This window comes from Lates calcarifer, linkage group LG3, assembly GCF_001640805.2.
Source record: "Lates calcarifer isolate ASB-BC8 linkage group LG3, TLL_Latcal_v3, whole genome shotgun sequence".
NCBI classification, from domain to species: domain Eukaryota; kingdom Metazoa; phylum Chordata; class Actinopteri; family Centropomidae; genus Lates; species Lates calcarifer.
Genome location: NC_066835.1, coordinates 52727 through 76073, shown reverse-complemented (window position 1 = coordinate 76073; position 23347 = coordinate 52727). Strand labels below are relative to the sequence as shown.

At 40.6% G+C, this 23347-nt stretch overlaps 1 protein-coding gene across 1 annotated transcript; it reads right to left on the bottom strand.

Annotated features, from left to right (window-relative positions):
* Positions 1-384: 384 nt before the first annotated feature.
* si:ch211-57n23.4 (immunoglobulin superfamily DCC subclass member 3) lies at positions 385-15865 on the bottom strand (the record flags this gene model as incomplete). The annotated part of the gene is given in 14 exon segments (XM_018695244.2): positions 385-459; positions 1272-1386; positions 1663-1789; positions 2442-2555; positions 3436-3624; positions 4605-4670; positions 4673-4768; positions 4898-5148; positions 6870-7035; positions 11771-11929; positions 12050-12187; positions 12443-12573; positions 12953-13097; positions 15547-15865. Coding segments are annotated over 14 exon segments (2091 nt in total), but the record flags the coding sequence as incomplete, so codon positions are not given.
* Positions 15866-23347: the final 7482 nt, after the last annotated feature.

The following is a 23347-nucleotide window of genomic DNA, read 5'->3' as shown; positions in this document are numbered from 1 at the left end:
ACACACATAAAGAATATGACAGGACCAAATCTACAGTCTTGCTTGCTTTCTGAAGGCTTTTTCAACATGCACATGTGCACATGCACAGGCAATAAAGGCAATAAGCTTTGGTTTGAGGTAGGGATGGAGGATGGGTGGGAAGTGGCCAAGGACCTGTATGTGTCCTTGCTCTGTCACAGTTTTGTGGAGGCTACTTACAGGTTATTAGCAGCAGGTTTTGGGGAGACTAAACTGACCTCTATCAAAGGACACAGAAAGTGCTCACTGATGGGAAGCCTGGGTTTCCAAGGGGAGTAGCAGACATGGGGTGGTGAAGGAGGCTGGGGTGGGGGTGAGGTTGTGGGCGAGTGGGGTGGGTGATGTTGTAGATATTATTGACCAGTGTTAACCAGCGCCCATGCCAGGCAAACCTGATGACTGCTGCTCAATGACGACCTGGCACTGCACTGGACAGACCACCTGCTGACAAGAAGACAGACAAGACAAGAGAGAAGAAAAACAAGAAATCAGACATCATTAACGTATGGAGTTATTTATGAAGTACCAATGATGTTACCTGTGGCTGCCCTCTACGCCACCATGAGACTGTTGAGCCATTGTAACAGTGTGTTTTTCTGGTAGCTCCATTCAACAAGTAATATCATTCCAAACAACCATGTGAATATCACACCAGTATAATCCTAACCATAACCTGACCTTAAACAGAGATACAAGTTGGCCACAAAATGGTGACAAGGGTGGATTTAGCTGCCCAGACTAATAACAAAAATAACTAAATTAGCATATTTCACTATATGCTGATAATCTGACTGCTCGTGTTTCTTGCCCCATTAAACTTCTACTTGTAGTATGGTAGCCACACCCCCTAGACCTGAATACAACACTGGTGAATACATAAATGCTAAAAAAAATGGTGAATACAATCTTATCATCTAAAATCACAGAGAAGACCAGACCCACAATCCCTGTTATGATAAGTCAGAAATGGACTCAACAGTGTTGCTGTACTAAATATAGAGAACAAGTAGTCCTCCCTGTCCCATTACTAACACAAAAGTACTTGTCATGTTACAGACTCCTTACTTGTGACATCTGGGGTACAACAAATTTGTGTTTTTTAGCCACACCCCCATATCTCAGAAGCCCATTTAGAGTACTTATTTTAAAATATTTAGTTTCAAGTCCCTATTCATTGAAAATGTAACAAAACTATACTTAATAAATGAAATGGTTTAAATAAGATGAACAAGCTGCATGTTCTGAGTGACTACCTGCGGCACTGACTCCATTCTGGAGCAGTTTGTTCCATCTTTAGGGTTGCCAATGTGTCCTGTGGTGTCCCGTGGTACAGACCAGCTGTCCTGAGTCCCTTTACTGCAAAAAAGACTGTAAACATGTTCCAATTATGATTCTGCATAAATTTACATCAGCACAGCTCAAAAATGATTCCTGAAAGTGGACCACTGAACTAGTCTGGTCCAGCAATCTCTATTAGAAAGCATGATACATACAGTACTATAATTCACTGTATTATAATTTATATTATTAAATTATTTGATAGTATTTGATAATATATAATATGCAAGTAAAACTGAAAATTTCCCCAATGGGATTAATAAAGGTAATCTTATCATAAAGAGATGTTCCGTATAGAGGCATTACCTGCGACGGTATCCGAACATGAGGAAGAGAACACAGAAGATGATGCAGGCGGTGCCAATATGGATGCCGATGACGATGCTGCCCAGAGAGGCCTCTCCATCCCTGCACTGACACAGACTGTTCCCTCCTGGAAACAAACAGCACTCACTCACACACACTTCATTTTTTCTAGTATCTTACTATACTGATACCATAGTCCTGAGGCAAAGGTCAGACACTCCATATTATAGATTTAATAGAAAATTGCACTCTGGTGTTCCTTGTCTGAAAGTTTGCCTGTTTTTTAAAATTATTAAATTATTAGTGAATTATTTTAAACTTACACTTAACTTCAACTTGTATAAATACGGACATAAAGTGCTAACAAACAATGTCAGTGGTAGTGTACTAATATAAATACATACTATATACAGGTCACAATGAACAATATGAAGTACATTAAGAACAAAATAGTTATGTGCAGGATATAAATAAACTATGAGCAGCTTAAAAAAGATAGAAACATGTGATATACAGTGGCACCATCTTCAGTGCTGTCCCTCAGAGCCTCTTTGTCTAAATTTGATCATTATCCTTCACTTATGTAATGTCTTTATTAAAGCACAAGTCTGTTCTTTAACTTAGCGATGGTAAAGTCTGACTGAGCATTTTGTAATGTAAGGGATAAAGTGTGTGTAGATTATATATCCATGTAGGATTATTAATTCAAATTTGACCCTCCCAGTACTTTATATTCTTGTAGACCATTCACAGCTGTAGAGCCTGTTCCAGATACTCACCAGTGTTTTGGTCACTCAGACCTTCCTGTGCCAGTGACACCAGTCTCTTGGAGCAGTCACTCTCCCCATTTCCATTGTAAGCCACCAGTTTGACTTCATACACTGCACCCAGTTCTAAACAGAGGGCCACATACAGAGTCAGTCAGAGTTTGAACAATGATTTTTAAGTAGAGGGAAACATAAATTCATAGTTTGAAACATATGCAAGTCTTTAACCTTTGTAAATACTTTGGACTTACCCAGTATTTATTCCTAGTACCTATTGCTAATAACTCTGACTTTGATTATACTTGTACAGATGGCCAACTTGCCAACACTGTAGTGTGCTAAAGTGAAATCTGTGGAGTGGTTAAAATGACATTTGATGACATCAACCTGACTGTACACAACAAAAGATAATTAATACACTGCACGTGAATCTTAAAATATATAGTAAATAAGATGATTTGATGATGACACTTATGTTCATGTAATGTGGTCATGTCCGTTGATCACAACATTCTGGTCTCCTACTCAAACAGAAAGCGGGAAATTTCTTGGAACTGTAATGGATCCAAAAGTACATATTCTTGGTGTTGGCTCCATGTGTAGTCAAAAGGCAAATTTGTAATGTTGTACACTGCAACACCTTCAAATGTGTTAAAGTGGAAATATGTATGGTTTAGTCTATTTATTTTTCTTTTCATAAGGCACTCTTGTACTTTGTTAAGTCTAACCTGCTATATAATTCATACTGAATAATGTGGGAAGAAACAGGATTTCAACTCATTTACCTATGGATGCTAGTGTAACTATGACACACATCACAGACAACCAGAGTCATGGTGAAACTTGACAAGATTGAATTTTTACACACGAGTCAGGTCAGTGTATGTGATAACTGGGATCAATATGCTGTTAGTCCAATTAGAGAGACACAACTGAGGACAAGTGCTTAACCTCTCTGCACCTGAATCATCCAAGCACCGACCCACCCCCACTCCTAAATGCTCACCCATGTTAGAGATGGTGTGGGCATTGACGTGATAGGGCAGCTGGATGGGTCCCTGGAACTCAGCGTGGGGGACTTTGCGGTAGGACAGCTTGAAGCCCTCAGTCTTGCCAGCCTTACTGGGCAGCTCCCAGAGGACCTGCACTGAACTGGAATTCACCACTTTGGTGAAGAAGGTGGGAGGGGTTGGCACTGGAGGGAGAGAAGAGACAGAAAATGGAGCTTAAAAAAACAAAACAGACCCAACTGTTCGTTCTCCAAGAAAATGAAAAGAAAAAATTGTTCTCACTGCTGACAGGAAGTAGAGTCAACACAGAAAAAAAACAACTGAATATAAAAAGCACAGAATGGAAGAAATAGTAAAAATAACAAAACAAGTGAAACAATTCAACTGATAAAATAACTTATTGAAAGGTGGAGGTTTTCATTTCATAGCACAGCCATTTGATTTTACAACTGAGTGATGTTACTGCATAACATGAGTATCATTTGTAGCTGTTGAAAAATATATAGACTCATAAACGTCAAATTGTGTTTTTGCACAAATATGTTCCACTTACATATGGAAGCTCCTCACTTGAGTCTCAGATGTCTCGTTTTTTGTCAGATTTTGTGTTGGTTTTTGAATTTTTGCCTGCTCGTTATCTGCTTTTTTTTTTTTTTTTTTTTACTTGACTGGGCTGCTTCCCTGTGTATCCTTTTGTTCTTCAGTTCTTTTTTACATTTATCCTTGCCTGCTGTGAGTTTCTCTGCTTCTGAGTCCCTGTTACTAGCAGGTCTGTTACACACTGACTGCACAAATATGAAGGGAGTTAGTCAGGAGTTATTGACTGAAATGGCTGCATCTCCAGAAAACATCATGTAACAGGTTCATATTCATGCAGTCAGTGTGGAACAAAAAGATCATCATCATGTGATGCATGAGTCTGATTTTAGTCCAAATGTTGCAGAAATGTCCCAGACACTGATGTATACACTATTCAGCTAAATCAATACTGTCAAACATCTCTTTCAGTGAGACTTCTCCAGGTTGTCTGGGACTTCTGAATCTTCTGACTTCTTCAAATTTTTGATACAGTTGTTTAAAAAACAGCTTTCACTCGTCTTTTGAATGATGGCCCTATATCATTCACTGATATTAAGTATTAATAATGCGTTTGTCATGTACTTACCGCCACCTAGTGTTGTAGCGACCACAGTGCGGGACTGCTGGCTGGCTCCCAGAGGAGAGTAGGCTTCAGGTACAGGGAATAAGTGGTGGCTGGTTCCAGGTTGGTCACGTCATGCTGGAAGGTGCCTTTACTGATGGCTTCCTGCAACTCCAGACTGTCAGGCTCTGAATAAGACACACACACACACACACACACACACACACACATTTAGATTTGTTACTGTTTTCTAATGTCAAGTACAAATGATATCTACCTGCAGGTGACTATAACTGTGTATGTGTGCTAACAGTCACCTCCTATCTTGCGGATGTGCAGGACGTATCCGATGATGCTGTCAGTGACATTGGAAGGTGGTTGACTCCATGTGATCTGCAGGGCATTGGTGGACAGGGCGCTGGCCGTGAGGCCTTGTGGGGCGGCAGGCAGGTCTTTAGCCTGGGCCACAGCCAGACGGGCGCTGGCCTGGTTAGTCCCGGCACTGTTCTCTGCGATGCACTGGTAGATGGCTTCATCTGTTGAGCTGATGCGAGTCAGAGCCAGAGTGCTGCACAGAACAACACACAGCTGCATCAGTTCACTGCTAGTCACATCATGCATCACAATACAGGTGTAGAAAAAAGTCAGGGAAAAATCAGAAGTACAATATCAAACCTGTGCCAGGGTAGCTCCAGCACAGGAGAACTAGCTGGTCTCTAGTAAACATTTTGAGGCTTTCTTGTATGGTTTGCTGCATGCTCACACAGGGTACAACGCAGAGATGAGAAAATGATGTGTCAACAGTTCAGTTTAGTCCTGGAGTCTTCTAGCAGGTATGATATGACTTCCCATCCACAAAGTGAGGTTAATTTATTTTAATTAACTGAACTATATCAGCAACAAAAAACTCATTGTGTCATCATTCATAAATATACAGTATAGACACTTATTCAATATTCCAGTGGATGGAGGCTGTCTTTTTTATTTTTTATTTATATATCATTACTCAATCAGACCACATGCTGACATTAAGAGTCTGACAGGATCAGCAACTGCACACTTTCTATGCAGTGCTGCCCCCATGTGGTACAGCTGTTAACTGCAGAGCTGTACATTTATTATCCACATGAGTCTGTAAACGCCTCGATATATATTATATATACTGTTGAGTTGTGGATTTACAAGATCTCAAATGATTCCAGCAATTTTCAAACCTAGAGAAATCTATAATTTTCTATTTCTATTTGGTCTCCTGTCAATGGCATCATATCTCCTTGTGCATGCTTCAGTGTTCAGGGTTGCAAAAAGAAGTTAGAATTAACCTTTTATCCAGTTTTCTAACCAGTCTTCTAACTACTATTTTTTGAGTTTGGTCATTTTCAACCATATATTTTAAATGTCTGAATCTAAAGTTATACCAGAAACAAAGTGAGTAAATGCTAGTGGCAGCTCAGCTCTTTTTAACGTAAACTGCTTTATTCTGTGTTTTTACCAGGTTTAATCATATGGTCTATTTGTTCTGGAGAGGAGGAGACCTCTATGGATAATTTGGCTCCCAGTAAAAACCTCTTGAACATCTGGATCAGCTCAGCTCACAGCTCTTCTGGGACCATTTTTGATGTGAAACTGCTTTATTCAGTCTTTTACCAGTTTTAATAATCTGCTCCATTTGTTTTGGAGAGGGTTAGATCTCTGTGGATAATGTGACTCCCTGTAAAAACCTCCTGAATGAATCACACTGAAGGAATCCTAACCAGGAGGACCTGACTACAGAAGGCAGAAATGACATACTGTGTTTACGGGTTTTAATGTTACAGCTGAATGGTGTACACATCTATAGATGTGAATGGTGTACACATCTATATGTGTACACTATTCAGCACACACACACACACACACACACACACACACACACACACACATATATATATATATATATATGCAGAGAGAGAGAGAGAGAGAGAGAGAGATGCACTTTATGTTGTATATACAGCATATACCATTCAGATGGGCTTGTATCTGAGCATATTAGCATTTCAGGTTATCTTCCCAGATGTGGATTTTCAGATCATACACCTCTGAGATAAGCCTCTTATATGGAGAGCACAAGTTTGTCAAATGCATCTTTTCTCTCTCTTTTCCTGCCTCTTAAATCATGACTGAGGCCTGTGCCTCCTTTTCTCTAACTTCTGTATTTTGCCAGCTGAGGCATCATACTGAATTAGTCTTGTGGGTTCTGACTTTACTTGTTTTCTTTGAACCATTTGGTTTAATATTTTAAAGACTGACCTGTTATTGTTGGTCAGCTTGACGTTGTGTCCAGGCATCAGGACCTTGCCGTTCTTTAGCCAGATGAGGTGAGGCTCGGGGACACCCTGGGCCACACAGGTGAACACAGCACTGCCCCCTGCTGGTTTGGACACAGACTGTGGCCACTGCAGGAACTCTGGAGGAGCTGAGGAGCAGAAAGGGAGATGGGACAAGGGCATTAATAAGAGTCACAATATAAAACCAAAGCAGCTAACAGTCACTTGTTCTCCTTAATCCCTGCTGCACCCCACTGTCTGCTCTCACAGGAGCCCTGTTTGTTAATAGATCTGGTCAGGTCCCTTCACAAAACACACACACACACACACACACACACACACACACAAACAGCCTGCTGACTCCAGCCAGTCCTGTCCATTTCACAACAGACATGCATATACATGCTGGCCCTGTGGCCTCTCCCCACTTCAGCCCACGCTCAGCTTCTCATTGATCTTTTGACCTCAACACCCGGTGTGACCCCCACCCATATAACCATCCACCTATGAGCTGAGGGGGAGGTGTCAACAATCATTTCAATAAGGACAGATTCAGGGAAGAAGCCAAGTTTCTGTGTCTCCTGTGTGTGTCCCAACTACAGTTACAGGATAGGTTAACAATACAGAGACAGGAAAATACTTTTTATTGCACATTTGATATGTTTACTGTCAGTTCAGTGGTGTCCAGGCAGAGTGGAGTTGTCCTCATAAAGAAAAGAAAAGAAAAAGGCTGCAAAGTGTGCTGAAGTAAAAGATAGATTTTATTTTAAATATTAGACCATTGATCTTTAAACCATGGTAAAGTTAGTTCCTCAGAACCTACTGGAGCAGAGAGACTGTTGCTATGGTTACCTCTAGTTTACCATACATTGTTCAGTGATTTTGAACTGTGTTCATATATGATTTTGATGAACACTTGCCAGCCAATGGTAAATGAGAAGAATGGTATTTTTGATGGATGTGTGGGGTTTAGAATACAAACTGGTTTGACTGTAATGGATTCGATATCTCTGTTTCTCGACTGTTAAAGTCTGAAGTTGATTCTGTCTGAAGGCTGAAGTTGATTTTTGTGACACTTTGAAATGAACTGAAAAATACAGATGCACTGATGCACTTTGTAGTAAATGAAATGGGAAACACACCAATGTGATGTGATAAATATCAAGTTCAATGCATTGTTTCTTTCATTGTCATTGTCAAATTGTACATCAGGTTATGCTCTCTCTCTCTCTCTCTCTCTCTCTCTCTCTGTGTGTGTGTGTGTGTGTGTATGTGTGTGTGGGTTCATTATCTCTCATGGGACATAGCTGTCCACCCCTTCATCTGTTCAGCTGTTCCCCCATCACATTAGAAAGTGTCAGGCATCCTCAGCTGACCGTTAATCAATCGATCCACACTCTTTATTGATTGGTGATTCTGCTGACCTTGAGTTTCACCGCACCTCAGATGCCTTATTTTTTTTCTCTGAAAATCTGGCTCTTAATTTGTATTGCAGTCTCTAGGACAGTTGGACAGTCCTCCTGCCACTCGAGGCTCATAGTTCAACTTTCACTGTGTGGAAAAGGACACGTTTTCCTACGTTCTGGCATAAAAGGATGTGTGAAGAGTGAAATTTGTGGTGGTGAGGACAAGTTAAACACAACATTCTGTCAGCTCATTTCTATGGCAAAAGCTGCAGACAAAATGTTGAAAAGTGGTATAACAAAAAAAGGAGTAAATTCAAAGCAGGCCCCCATTCTGTTAAACTGGTTATTTGAATGAATAAACAGAGCAGTCTGTTGAAAATAAATGAAAACCCTGCAACGAGTTGGATATTATGCATGTGTCATATACATATATGTATATTTTTTTTATCAATGCATTTAGTGAAGAAGTTATGTGGTTCAGTGTGTAATACTTCCTCAGCGTGGGAAAGACTTTAGTGCTAACATTCATATAAAATGTGAAAAGTGAACTGAAGGGATCCACATAATGAGAGCTCTGCAGCTCATCTCATCTGGAAAAAGTGACTGAAAATGAGGAGGAAGGTGGGAGGGAGGGAAGGGAGGGGTGGACTTATTTAATGCACCATTCTCCAAAATAGCTGGCCATCCTTTATGTCTCTCTACATGGTGACACCCTGGTTGCCCTCACCCCTCTGCTGGGATGCTATCCATCTTCCTGTCCCTAATTAACCCTGAAACCACACCTCCTTTCTCCTTCCACCTCCCTATGTGTCCATTCTGACTCCACCCCCTCCCTCCCCCACTCCAACTGTTTTCACAGACGTATGCCTAATCCTCCTGTTGAGGTCAGGGGTCAGGGGTTAGAGGTTGCTAGGTCATTCTTCACCTTCTTTCCCTATTTTTTGCACCCCCCCTCACCCTGCACCTTGCACCCTGAATTGACCGTCTGGTGAGTCGCTCTCTCTGTATGTTGTGCTCTTTGTCCCTTCATGGTGTCCATGACCACACACTGTGTGCTAACCTTCACGCTACAAACAAAGACAGCAGCCAGTCTCCCTGACCCCCACTGAACTTGACTTTAGCTGGATGGTGAAAACATTTGTCCTCACCATGAGTCATCTCTGCACATTTTAACATCAAGCTGTAGCACATTTATGACTCTAACTAAGGACATCACTGTTACACTATTACAGAGACAGAGCAAACATTTTCCAATGTAATATTTCCTTATATTCTAATCCAGGCACTGCATTTGGAAAAATTAACATGAAACATTTTTGAATGTGTTTCTACTCCAAAACATATTTTATGAATGGAAGATCACTTTTGAATATGTACGTCTCAGTCAATTCAAATCCTGTGATTGTATATCCTCCTTTATGAAGTCACTCTGTAAAAAAATAACATTTTTCAATGTGAAATATATGTGAATGTGTATTCAGATGTGTCTTTGTGTAGCTTCACCACTGATTCACTTTCAATTTTTGCACAAATTTGTGTTAGACATTCTCAGTTTTTTCTATGACTATAGTTTGTGTCTGCACATTCAAAAGAATAATTTCACAAGATCAAAATCTTATTGACACTTACTTGAGCCCATAAATGCTAAACCAGGTTTATTAAAGGAATCAGAGAAGATTTATCTCACCTTGTTATAACTGGAGCTAATCTTAGCTCTAATGCAGTTTTTGGATTATGATCAGATTTTTTGATGCTCCGCTGCAGAATAATGAGAACATTCTAACCATGCTGTGGGTGGTCGTGTTTCCTGATGACCAAAGCCTAAAGTGCTTTGTTCTCTCTCAACCCAAAAACAAGAGCAAACTGATCAATAAATTAATGAATATATTAGAGATTAATGCCTTCTCTCCTCCTCTACACCAGAGGCGCTGTCAATCACTGTGAGAGGGTGAGGGGAGGAAGTATTGATTGATTTGGGCAGACCAAACAGGAACTCACGATCTGTTTACGGCTGCTATTAAAATATGATCTGAATGTGGACACCTCACCCGATTAAAGAAAAAGATTTAAACACCATCCTTTCAACATGCAGGCATTTGTATCTACGTAACGTCATTCCCACTCCTTACCTCTCACCTCAAACACCACTGAACACTCCTTGCATCAGCTCAGCTAAACTAATGAAAATGTAAAGAAAGAAGGCTCTAACAGTTACAGTGAAATAGAAATGGAAGATTTACTATTACATGGAGCATTCAGATAACCAGATGCTTATTGGCGTTTTGGGGTGACAGCTGTCCAAGCTAAAACAGCTCAAATTACAAAGACATTCTTAACACCTACAGATGATTTGCTGCCACCTCAAAGTACTCATGTGCAGGTTTTGCTCTGGAGGACAGAGAGCAGATCTCAGTGAGGGTAATGTGGATAATGCCTTGAAATACCAGCCTGTAACTGCAAAGGCGAGATCAGATTGTTTATTATATGGATAACATATCTCGATACAGATCATATTTTACTACCAGGTGTAAACTGGGTGTTAGGGATGGATGAATTATATCGAATATGAATTGAAATTGATTTACGTCATTAGAAATGACAAGAAATCCCATTTAATATACTTCAGTTATTTCTTTTGTTTTATGTATCCAATCCTGATAGAAATGTAGGGGAAGATAACTTTCTCAATCACTGACTCATCTTCTTAAAGGCACACTCCCTAATTTGATTTTATTAATTCCCAGCTCACTGTATAGTGTTACAGATAACAGCTGGGTTAACTTAAAAAGTGGTTTGGGGTTTTGCATAATTTTGCCAGTATAATGCCACTGATGACTTATTGGATTACATTTCATACTGTTAGGTCAATACTGTGGCATGCTTTGGTCACTGGTGAGAACTACTGTAAGGTACATAGTATGTAATTCATAATAAATGGATTGGTACTATTTTGTTTGTAATTGGTCTCTTACAAATCCCACAAATTTACAGAAGTTAACTACCACTTTAATGTTGGTATGAGTGACTGGTAGCATTAATTTACTGTGGTAAAATAAGTACTCGTTCCTTTACATAGGAAAAATGTAGTGTGGTACAAAGGTCAGTGTCTCTGTATAAAGCAGCAGTGGTCTTCAAATTGTCTCTGGTCGTATGTATTACACCGTAGAAACTGGATGTATCTGAGGACTGAGTGTATTAACACTGTTTTATGCTGTTAACCTTTTCTGCAAATCAGTGACATAAACTGGCTACAGAGAAAAAACAGACTTTCCATGATTCTGTCAAATCCACTCTAACACTCTGGGAGGTGAGCAGTCAGTTAAAACACAGCTAATGACAGTAAGAAATATAGTTGGGATGAATGTATGGACATCTGCAGGGTGATGACTCTAGGACATACAGAGCCCTCCAGCCTCAAGCTTTGCTCACACAAGAACGTTTCGGCAATACTTCAGCAGTAGTCTTTGTATGACCTTACCTTGTACCACGAGTCGGCCAAGTGCAGTACGTCTCATTCTGGTGCCGGGACGATTAGCAGCACACACATACACACCAGAGTGCTGCAAGGAAACATCTGAGATCATCAGGTTCCCTGTCCCCAGAACCTGGATACCCTCCACCCCAATGGAGCGTCCGTCTGATGGACACACATACGTGGAGACACACAGAGATGGTCAGTTATTAAAGTTATAACATCATGAAAATGAACTAATCTTCTTCCTATCACAAAAATTTGATTATAATCTTCCAGTGGTACCTAGCCTGCTCCAGGAAACAATGGGCCTTGGGTTTCCTGTCGCAATGCACTCCAAGATGGCCGTTTGATGGACGGTGATGGTCAGATTCTGAGGTCCTGACAGGATGACTGGCTCCTTGTAGATTCTGGAAGCTCCACCTGCAAAGATGAAGGAAGATGAGATGACAACATACACTGACACACCTCTGACAGATGAAGTTTCATGTCTTTACAATACCATCTTCTGTTAGGAAACCTTGGGTCCTTCACTCATCTGGATGTTACTTTGACATGTACCACCCACCTAAACATTTTAGTAGACCAAACCCCACCTCATTCCATTGTTCATTCCATTGAGATCTTTCCTTAAAATCCCTAACTCCTTACATACTGCATACTGTAGTGTCCACCTACCAGTGACGTTGAGCATGGCGTCACGGCTGTACCGAGTGTTGGCTGGGTTGGTAGCAACACATCGGAAAATCCCAGCATCAGCTTGCCTCACGCCTGTCACCTGGAGAATACCCATTGGCAGAAGAGTGTACCTGGACAGGAAGGTAGGGTTGGGGTTACACATATGTATATATTAGGCGACAGGTTCTTTTAACCATAAACTAATTCATTTTAATTGCGACATGTTTTCATGGTGGAGAAAATTTGTCATGATTGGCTAGCAACTAAAGTACAGCCACTCCATGACCTATAAACAAGAACCATCTGTCCAGCCATATTTGGAGTGGTTTTAATGGATGTTCAAAAATTGAAAAAAAAAAAAAAAAAAAAAAAAGCAGGACTTTGTCAACAAAGTAGAGCAAAAATAAAAGCTGCAGCTCTTACATTTTGTAGTTTTTAGTACATGCTGACAGTAGTAGCTGCAGGCCCTATGTAGATACTGTGTACACATGTATGTGTGTATGGTGTTACCTGCTGTCAGTGGTGTTGAGTGGCACTCTGTCTCTCTCCCAGGTGATGTTAGCCTCAGGGACTCCATTGATTTGACACTGGAAACGAGCGACACCTCCCTCATCCACAGACATGGACACTGGGTGGGTGTGGAACTTAGGAAGAGCTGAGAAGCAAACCACACAAAGAGACACTCTAATGAGGAAAATCCTGGACGTGGATATTGTGTTGAATGGAAATCAGTTTACTAGCGATGATTAGCACTATTTTGCCTGTGAAACACTTGAAAATTACCCTGACGAGATTATGATGAGTGATGTGATGTCATAGTGATATCATTGGAGTTATTTCAGTTTGGATTTGACTATGGATTCGTAATAGAAAGTCTGTCTTACAAACTGTGGTTGTGGAGATGCTACTGGTTGCATTATGGGAGATGTAGGATCTAGTGTTTTTGGAGTTTGACCTATACTAGGGTCTTAGCTGCAAATCTGTTCCAAAATTTATGGATGTGCAAAACCTAATCAGTGGCATATCTCTTTAATATATCACTACCCTACAGTGATATATTTATATGAAAAAAGTAAAAATCCATGTGCATGAATTAATAAACCACAGGAAGGAATTACTGAAACGTGCCTAAGATTCATTTTACCCTAACCTAACCTAAGGATGTAAAGTAAGAGGATGGTGTAAAATCAGTTACACTTAATCTAACCATACCCCAACCTTAAAACATGTCTACACCTTGAAATTTAACGTTATACATTATGGGGACTTGCTTTTTGTCCCCATAAGGAAGACAGGTCCCCATAATTTGACTGTGTAAACATATTTAAGTCCCCACAACACACACACACACACACACACACACACACACACACACACACACACACACACACACACACTACAAATTCCTAATACACTGGTGGCCATAATCAATAAGGGTATATACCATAGAGATGGGGTCTGCAAATGAGAGAGCATCACCAAGGCAACTCATTGCACTGAAGTAAGACTACCACAAGGTACACATAATTCACCTGGATTACCCATAAATCCCTAGTTTTATTGGTCTGAGTGAAGAGGTTGGGGTTGTGGGGAGAAGCTTGAACATTCAGGTTGTGCAGGTGTGTTTCTGTGTGTGTTCAGAAAATGTAGCCATGTACAGTAATGTACTTACAGCGTAATTTATTGGTTTTTCATAATGAGAAGCTGGTTGCTTTTGATGAGGGGTTTGTATCTGGGCCCCTGTTCCTTCTGACAACAAAGGATCAAAGTGTCCAGAGGGGGTTGGGTTGCCAAGTGTAATGCAGAGTTGTTCACCATGTGAAGCATCATTTATAACAAAAACTATGGGATATTTTAACAAAGAAAAGCAACATGTGGTGACTGTTTGGGACATCCTTGACTTTCTGTTCAGGTTTATGGCCTTTGGGTAATGCAGGGATATGGATATTAAAATGCCAGAGGAAACCACTGTATGTTATCTTTAACTGAGAAGGAGAACAGGACTGGAGAGTGTGTTGTCTTCACATGTAGGACTTCAATAGCCTCACACACTGTATAACAGATTATATCAACTTCTGTGTGGAGAATGTTGAACCTACCAGGACTGTACTGTGTTTCTCCAATAACAATCCCTGGGCTACTCCTGATATACAGGCTCTCCTCAAGGAAAAAAAAAAGAATGCCTTTATGTCAGGAACTAAGGAGGAGCTGAAGAATGTGCAGAGAGAGCTGAGGAGGGGAAAAACAGCTACAGGAGTCTGTGGAGTCATAAGGGGCCTTAAAATCATCTGTGCTCACAATAAACTCAACTCCCAGCCTGTGGGAGACTGAGAGTGTGCACACCTTTTCAGCAATAGATTTGAGCATCAGCTCAAAGCTTCTCAGATTCAGAATGTGCTCAACTATCCTGCACAGCTGGTCTAAAAAGTACCTGTGCCAGAAGCTGGGGTGAGTGGCACAGCTGTGGAAAACATCCTGTGTGATACCAGAGTCAAAGTCAAAGTGCCTGAACATCTCAACAGCTACAGAGACTGGTCCTTACAGATATAAATATGATTTGAAATAGAAAATACTATTTGATAGTTAACTGCATAATTAAATACGGAGAACTTAAATAACAGCATTTGTGGAGGGATGTATGTGGGGGACTCATTCTAAAATCTTGACAAAAGTCTAGAAGAACAATGAACATTGATTAATGGAAAACAAGCAATTACTTTGAACTTTAATTCAGGCCACTACAGGAAGAAAACTGCATTGACCAAGCAAATAACTATTTTTTTGTAATTATGACTTTGCATCTCCTGATGACACAGCAAAATCAACTTATCTGATCTGACTGATTATCTCAAAATTGTAGCTGTAGGTTGATGTGGTAATGAATGTACTTGCACCTCCTCTTTGCCTCTGCTGTTTCCTATTCAACCCCTTTGCACAGTGAGAAACTCATTTTGCTCATCAGGGATTAAGTTTGACAGTGACATTATTTCTTCCTGTCTTTGAGTAATATTTGTATGGTTCCAAAGCGCATGTAATTGTGTGGCACATACACATGTAACAGTCCTGTGTTGTGGTGGGTTGTGTTGCACTGCTTAACTACTTACATGCCAATTGGACTTTGGCCTTGCGGCTGACCAGCATGCCGTAGCGGTTTTGGGCTGCGCAGTCGTACTCGCCCATGTCCGCATCGCCCCCCTCTCTGCGTTTCTGGAAGCTCTGGATGAACAGGGTGCCATTTGCCAGAACCCAAACCCGTGGGCTGGTGGGTAAAGGCACCCCGTTTTTACGCCACGTAATCATGATAGGCTCATCACCTTGCACTCGACAGTCCAGCATGAGTGGACGATCCCTCACTGCAATCACATCACTGGGCTCCTGCAGGAAAGACAGCTCTGAGGCCAGACAGCCACCTGCAGACAGGAGAAAGAGAAAGACAGGTCATCAGAGAGAGTAAGAGCTCACTCAGTATGTCGTTTGTCATGCAATCCAGAGAAGTGAGAGAGAAACTCAGAAATGTAATCAGGTTTATGTACTTTATATGTGAATTTATGTAACTGAATTAACTGAAATAAAACTCCTGTGTCATGATGCTTCTTCAAAATAGCAAGTGGCAAGTGAGAGATCAGAAAATGTCGGAACTTAAGTGGATTCTGGATTTTTTCAGTATTTTCAGGATAGTTCAGAAACCTGATCTGAAAAGGACCTGAGGATGGCCTGGTATTAAATGAAATACTGATGCACAGACTTGAGACCTGTGGTAATACCACGCTGAGGTCTGCACTTAACACATTTACAGTTTGTTGCAAATAAACCTGGACTGTCTAATGGGCAAAAGTATGCAAATAAACCAAGGCAAAAATGTGCTTCTTATTCAGTTTGAACACACGTTTAGAATCCAGTCATATCCCACAAATCCAGTGGAAGTGTCATTTAGAGGCATACAGAGTTCATGCATTAACATGAGTTTGTTGTGGGAAAGCAACCTTGAACTGTTGAGTGTTTGGTCTAACATAAGAAAATAGTGATGGATCATTCAAAATCCAACCAACTTTTCCCCTCAAACTCATAAAAAGGACAATAACACAGTGGAGGCCTTTCTGTCGGACACCAAGCCTCAGGGAACCCTACCTAAATTATCAGAAAAACCTAACTTGACACAAAAACCATCTAACTTGATTGATGGCAGATTTGGTTTTGTAGACTATAACTTTTTAACTGAGGAAGAGCCACAATGGAGGCTTGAATGCCAGAGAACTAACCAGCCAGAGAGAGAAACAACAATAGCCAAGCTGGAGAGGAGAAGACTGGCAAGAGTTGCTGGGGTCAAGTTAAGAGAGCCTCCATTGAAGCAGGGACCCATTGTGACAATAGTGTTGTGACAATGCTTATTTGGACCCAACCCCCAGTAACCTCTGTAAAAACTCCCATCAGCCACCATGCACCCAAGGGCACCATCTGCCCCTTCTTATGCATCCCCCCACCCCTCCCGTCTCTTCTCACCCTTTCAGAGCCATCTCTGAGGTGACTTTCCCATGCCACCAGATCGCTCCATGTCACCCTTGTCCCCTCTCCTCCATGACCTTGATGCCGCTCCCAGTCTTTTTTGGTGTTAATGTTCTCATATGCAAAGAGCCTTGAACCCTCACATCAGCCACTTTCCTTCCCAGCTGTTAAGCAGTAACAATTGTACTTGCACTTGAACCTGCACAATGCTTTATCAGTGTCACTATGGAGGCCTGCATCTGTTCAGCCTTTTCCTCCACATAAACAGCATTTCTTATTGTCCAGGCACCTGAACTTGACTTCAGTTGTTTTGTCTATTTCTGTTCCCAGTGAAGCCTGAAGGCCTGGTGATGCTATTTACTAATGTGTTGAAAGTCATTGTCAGTGTGTTGAGAGCATACATTTATATTCTCACTGATTTCTTTTTTTTTTTATTATTAACAAGATACAAACACATTTTTTCACTTAGCTTAAATGGTAACCAGCAAACCAAGTTAAACTGAAACTATCTGCATGGATAGAAACCTCTTGCCACCACAGTGAGAAAGTATGAATGTTAGTTCAACCCACCCTTTAACAATTTCACTGCTCCTCACCTTGTCTTACATCAGTACATGCATAGAAAGCAAATCAGTGGGAACATGGAGAAAATCTCCCTCACACTATTTACACTCAGAATAAAAGGTTTCTAGCAAATGCAAAATGGCATGGACCAAGATATCAGGGCACTGCACATTCATACCACACAGATAGCAATTCTGGCATTACAGCATTCATTTATAATTCCTCTGGATATGAGCAGGTTGATTGTTCTTTGGTGACAAGGTAGTTGATGAAAAGGCTTTGAGGTTTTATAAAAACCCATCAAACTATAAATTGTCACTTAGAATACATCCATGGAGTGTAACCACAGCTTTAACATACAGCTGAACTGTTCCCTGTCCTCATGATCTGCTGTTGGCTATACTGATGTCACTGTGTCACATCCAGAAATGAGCATCTGCCCTCTTTTTAATGATGAGATCTCCCCCCAGCAGATGCAGCCAGCAGAAAAGATTGTGGGTCTACTGGTCAGCTGTGTCTGGACAGGCTGATAGAGCCCTGCAACCCCTGAGCCTCCCATCCCTCAGGCCTGGTAATGAAATTCAGGGCTCCCAAGGGGAAACTTGCATTGCATTTTGTGGCTACGGTTATTGAACACATGGTATTGCTAACTGTGAGGCATAAAAGGCCAGTGTTGATACACTGTTTACATAACAGGCACAATATTGAGATTACATTGCAAGATGACTTATACAGTTACTCATACGGTGCATATTATTTTTTTGTTTAGATATTATTTCAGAAGTCCCAGGGAGAATTGGAGGCCTCAATAATCTCATGCAATCCAATACAACAGTCCAGCAATCATTTTGATCATGCAAGTCATACAAAAACTGCGTAGTATCTTCATCTTCATGTAGGTAGGGTTCATTGAAAGAAGGTTGTATTAGATTGTATTGGTGCAGCAAATAAGTTGCATGTCAATAACAGATTTTTTTATTTGAGGGATTTGAGCCTTGACACATCGGTATCATCATAGGATTAATGCCTTTGTTTCTAGATTGAAACCTGAGTGAGACTCTCTGGATCAGGATTTATAATGGATGATAACAGAGTGTCAACACTAAGCAGTGTTAGACAACAACCTTAAAGGCAACTCCAGACTGGAGGAGTAAAATGTTCTCTATACAAGTTCCAACCAGCTGAACCTGCATGGGGTGTGATTAAGTGCATAGCATTAGAGATTGGAGCGTTTTCAATATAAGGGTAGGACTATAATGAGATTTTTTGAAAGGAGGGGGTTGTCTAGAAACCCCCACACTAGCACCATGTGCTTGTAACCCCGAGCCCCTCATAGGTCATGGGAGAGTCAGAGGTGAGGAGGATGGATGTGTAAATGAAGGTGGGGGGGCAGCTTGTGTCCAGCCAGATCTGCTCTCCCAGCCCTCCACTGCTATTGTTTAGCGAGACTGATGCCCCTGAACTTCACAGATTTCCATCCAGCCCCCACAAAAGGGACAGAGAAAGAGAGGGGGGATCGGATCACCATATATATATATATCTTTTCATCAATATCTTTCCTTTCCTCGCAGCTTTGGAGAGATGCATGGATTTGAGCCAAGAATGCCAGCTCGAAAGATATTCTCATATATCTGAGTAATTATTAATGCTAGGGCTGAGAATAGTGTTTTAGAGGCAGAAGATTTAATAGTTAGGGTTGGAGATTCATCTGTTATGGATTCACTGCACATATCTATAGACATACCCTCAGAGCAAATGTTTGATCGTTGATTTAAATATTAACAAATCAGAGCACATTAATTACCAACCCCTATTGATCCTCTGACTCTGTCAACTTTCTGTGCTTCACAGTGGCAAAAATATACTGAGGCCTGTTACCAAGCCCTACTCAATATGTTCTCACAAATGGTAATTATATGTTGTAAATATCCTGAATGTGAAACAAGTTTCTATCATAAATACAATATGTGATCCAAAATCACTCAATCAGTTATATTTTTTGATAAAAATACAATACCATTAAGGTCAAATTTAGTGTGGGATAAGGCTTGGTCTCCCTGACCTACTGATAACATGCTGACTATCATCAGCATAAACTGATATTGGCCCTATGGGCCCCAGGGCCCAGAACATCCCATTTGCGTTTGGGGGTTGATTCTAATGGTCAGTGCAGATTTAAAAAGCCTGACCAAAAGGTGGGTCCCCACCAGCAATGTGGATCAATAAGTAATAATCTCTAATGTGATGGAGTGGGGCCTTCTTTGTTTGTCTGGCAGTTTTAATCAGTGAGGTACCAGCTCACAGAGTGGGAGCAGCAACTCTCATTAAGGCTCCTAAATAAGAGTTTCTTCCTCTCAGGACACTGAGTCCTCACAAGGCACAAGCTAATAAGACACTAAGAGTGGAGAGGTGAGTCACCAGGTGATGCAGTAAATCTGACAGTGGAAGTACTACTAGATAACTGAGACTGCCATCTAATGGGATAAAAATACAAGCAGAGGAAGACAACAGTGAGTTATAGACTCCTATGCCATTGCTTTATATTATATAGGACCACTGAATTTACCAGTCGGCAATACTCACAGATCATGTAAAGAAGTTAACACAGTTAAACTGATATAATACTATTTTTATTCTGTAACAACTGGTGCTGCTCCAGGAATGACAAAACATCCATTATACTGAGTATCCTATAGATAGTGTGAAATAGATAGATAGATAGATAGATAGATAGATAGATAGATAGATAGATAGATAGATAGATAGATATTGATATATTGAAATATCAAAGAACATTTTTTCCTCATTTTTTAGTGCTTACATTTCTTTGCTATTTTTCTGCTTTAATTCTTTTTATTATTTCTTAATTTAGTGAGTTTTTGGTGATTGCTGTGTCACAGCATCTTATCCTTTGATTTTCTGCTAATAAAATTTGTCATCTAGAGATGATGCTTTTATTTTTTCCTCGTCCACCTTTATTATTTTTGCTATTATTTTGCTATTTGAGCTTTTATTTAAAAGTGAGTGCATCTCCCAAAACTTCCAGATGAACTTGTGACTACATATGGCTATAGGAAATAATGAAACTCCAACATTGAGACTGATACTACTCGTCATAGACCTGAAATCAGTTGCTCTTCATTTGTTACTAGATTTAATCCATTTAAGGAGAAGTTCACAGTTTTGAAAGTCTGAGAACAGTCCTTTTGTGTGCTTTAGCTTAATTCTGCAGCTTGACTTAAATCATGAGGGTGTCTTGCAAAGTTACAGTTTTTTGGTTTATATCTGTTCTTATCTTTTTATACAAAGAAATCTTTTAATGGCCAGAGTGATCACAAGGAATCATTGCAGCAGGCAAAAACTGTTATCATTTTTCTACAGGTATCTGACTATTGTTGTAAGAAAGACTTGAAAAACTCTGAACCATCCTTTAACATGTCAACTGAGTGACTACAGAGTATCTGTTTCAGTCAAACATCAAAGATTTCACAAAAACTGTGAAACCTTTCCTGGTGCCATATTCAGTAAAAGTCATCTGGTCATCATTCTCACCAGCAGCACCATGTTTCACAGTTATACACTATCACTGAGGAACCAAAGTGTTCCCTCTGAAAAATCCAAATCAAGATAGATGGTAGTCTTTGATTCTCTTAGTGCTGTTTGATGGTCAAACATTTGATGGTGATGGTGGTCATAGACTAATATTATGCTGGTCAGTTTATTTAGCACATCTGTGGTTGAATGGTTGTTGCTCTGCCATTTCTGCTGTCAACCACTTAGTGGCATCAAACATATAGCTGTGACATTAGAGTTTCTACAGGGTAGAAACAGAATGAATTTAGAATTGTAAAAACCTGGTGGTAAATGTTTTTAAAGTTTTGTGTGCTTGTTAATGCCTTGTGTATTCAGGTTAATGATGTGTGAAGGCCCTCGCAAAAAGTCTCATCACTACCATAATTGTACCTCTACATGGCACAAATCCTGTTAGCATTAGCCAAAACTCTCCACAGATTGAGACATTGAGCCTATTTATGTTCACTGCAGGAAACACCAGTGACCACAGGCCCTTTGTGTCCCTGCTGTGAATTAAACTACGGGGTCTTTCTGCTGGCCTACTCCATCATGGACACAGAGGGTGCATGAGACTGGCTGAGGAACCCTGAGGGAGGGGTTGGGGGTTGCTGGGGACACGGTCATGGGCAGCTGTCGGGGGATTACCTTATACACACATATCTTTAATAAGGTCTCAATCTGAGCGCAGACTGGGGGCAGTGTTATGGAGATGAGGGTGTGAGGGCCAGGTCACTAAAAATTGAGGGCATGGGGGAGTGGATGGGTAGGCTATTGTGTCCACGGTCTGCCCCTCCACAGACTGTTCGCTGACCAGGACGACTCAGAGCCCTACCCCCTCCTAAAAGGTCAGAGGTCACTGACTCTAACCCCTTATGGTGGTTGGACCTAAACGCAGAACCTCCCACACAGTCTGCACTGCTCCCATTCTCATGCAAAGCTGTTGTGTTGTCTCTCAAATAAAATATTTTTGTTGCCATCTACAACTTTGTTGGTTATTTTGAAAGTTTATTATTCAATGATCATGCCTGATTTAAGATAACTTGACCTTCAGGTTTTCTTTTTTTAGTGTTTGGAAATATTGATATTTTCTGGAGCTTTCAGCTGCACTTCACTCTTCACTCTTCCTCAGAGGATGGAGTTTGCTCAGTTAAAATCTCCATCCCCCAAATAAATGTCCATTCAATCACCCTCAACTTTCATTGTTTGTTGGAAGAAAGTGACACAGTTGCCAGTGAATTAGCATAATCCTTTCAAGGCTGAAATGAGTTATTCAGTGTTTTCACTCTAAAACTTTCATATGTACATAAGACATGTTTGCATTTTCATGCCACATTGTACATTTGAGTTGAGCATCCAAGAAATCCTAGAGATAGCAGTCTAATGATAAATTCTTATCAAAAGGTCCTCTTGGTGTTTCTGAAGCTTGCCTTCCTTCCAAGAAGGCCACAAGATTTGACTGAAAACTCAGGGAAGATATAATAGATGTTGTGCTAAGAATTTTTGTTGGATTGTAAATGAAGTTAATCAGATCCACAGTTCTTGTGGAATGTGATACTGGTTACGTGGTTATAGTTTCTATGCAGATATTTAGGATCACTTTGAGTTTGCATATTGTGGACATTCGTGCAGGGGATCAGTGAAAATCAATACATCCATGTAGATATTGACAAGAGCTTGCATTCATCTGAACTGAGTGGAACTGATCGTTCATTCTTTGTTGGTAATACCTGTATTAGTAAATGAGGACAGAGCAGAACCCTGTCTCTCCAGTTCACAACAAGTTAAGCATCTTAACATACAGTGACAATACACAGAGGCTGATGGAACACAGATTTGATTAAACTTACTGACAGGTTTTACAGGGAATTGGATCTTCAGTAAGAAAGCTCTTATGATGATGATAATGGATTTCAGTTTATAAACTGGATGATTAACAACTTAGGTGCCAAGATCTGTGTTCAAAAGTCAAAGCAGCAACAGAACAATAGGAGCTCCAGCAGCATCCTCTGCTCTCTGGACTTGGCAGTAACCTCCCAGTTCTCATCTTTAACTCTCACAGCTGAACCAAGCTTCAGTACGGAATTTAAAAGCTGGATCGTACTTACTCAAACAGTAGAGAGCTGCCAGGCAGATGAGAAAGATTCTTGGTTTCATTTTGGTTTTCTTGATTCCAGCCTCCACGACTTTAAAGCTTCTTACCCTCAGAGCACTCAAATATCAAACAGACAAAAAGGTAATCCAAATGGAAAGGTTTCTTGTTCTGGA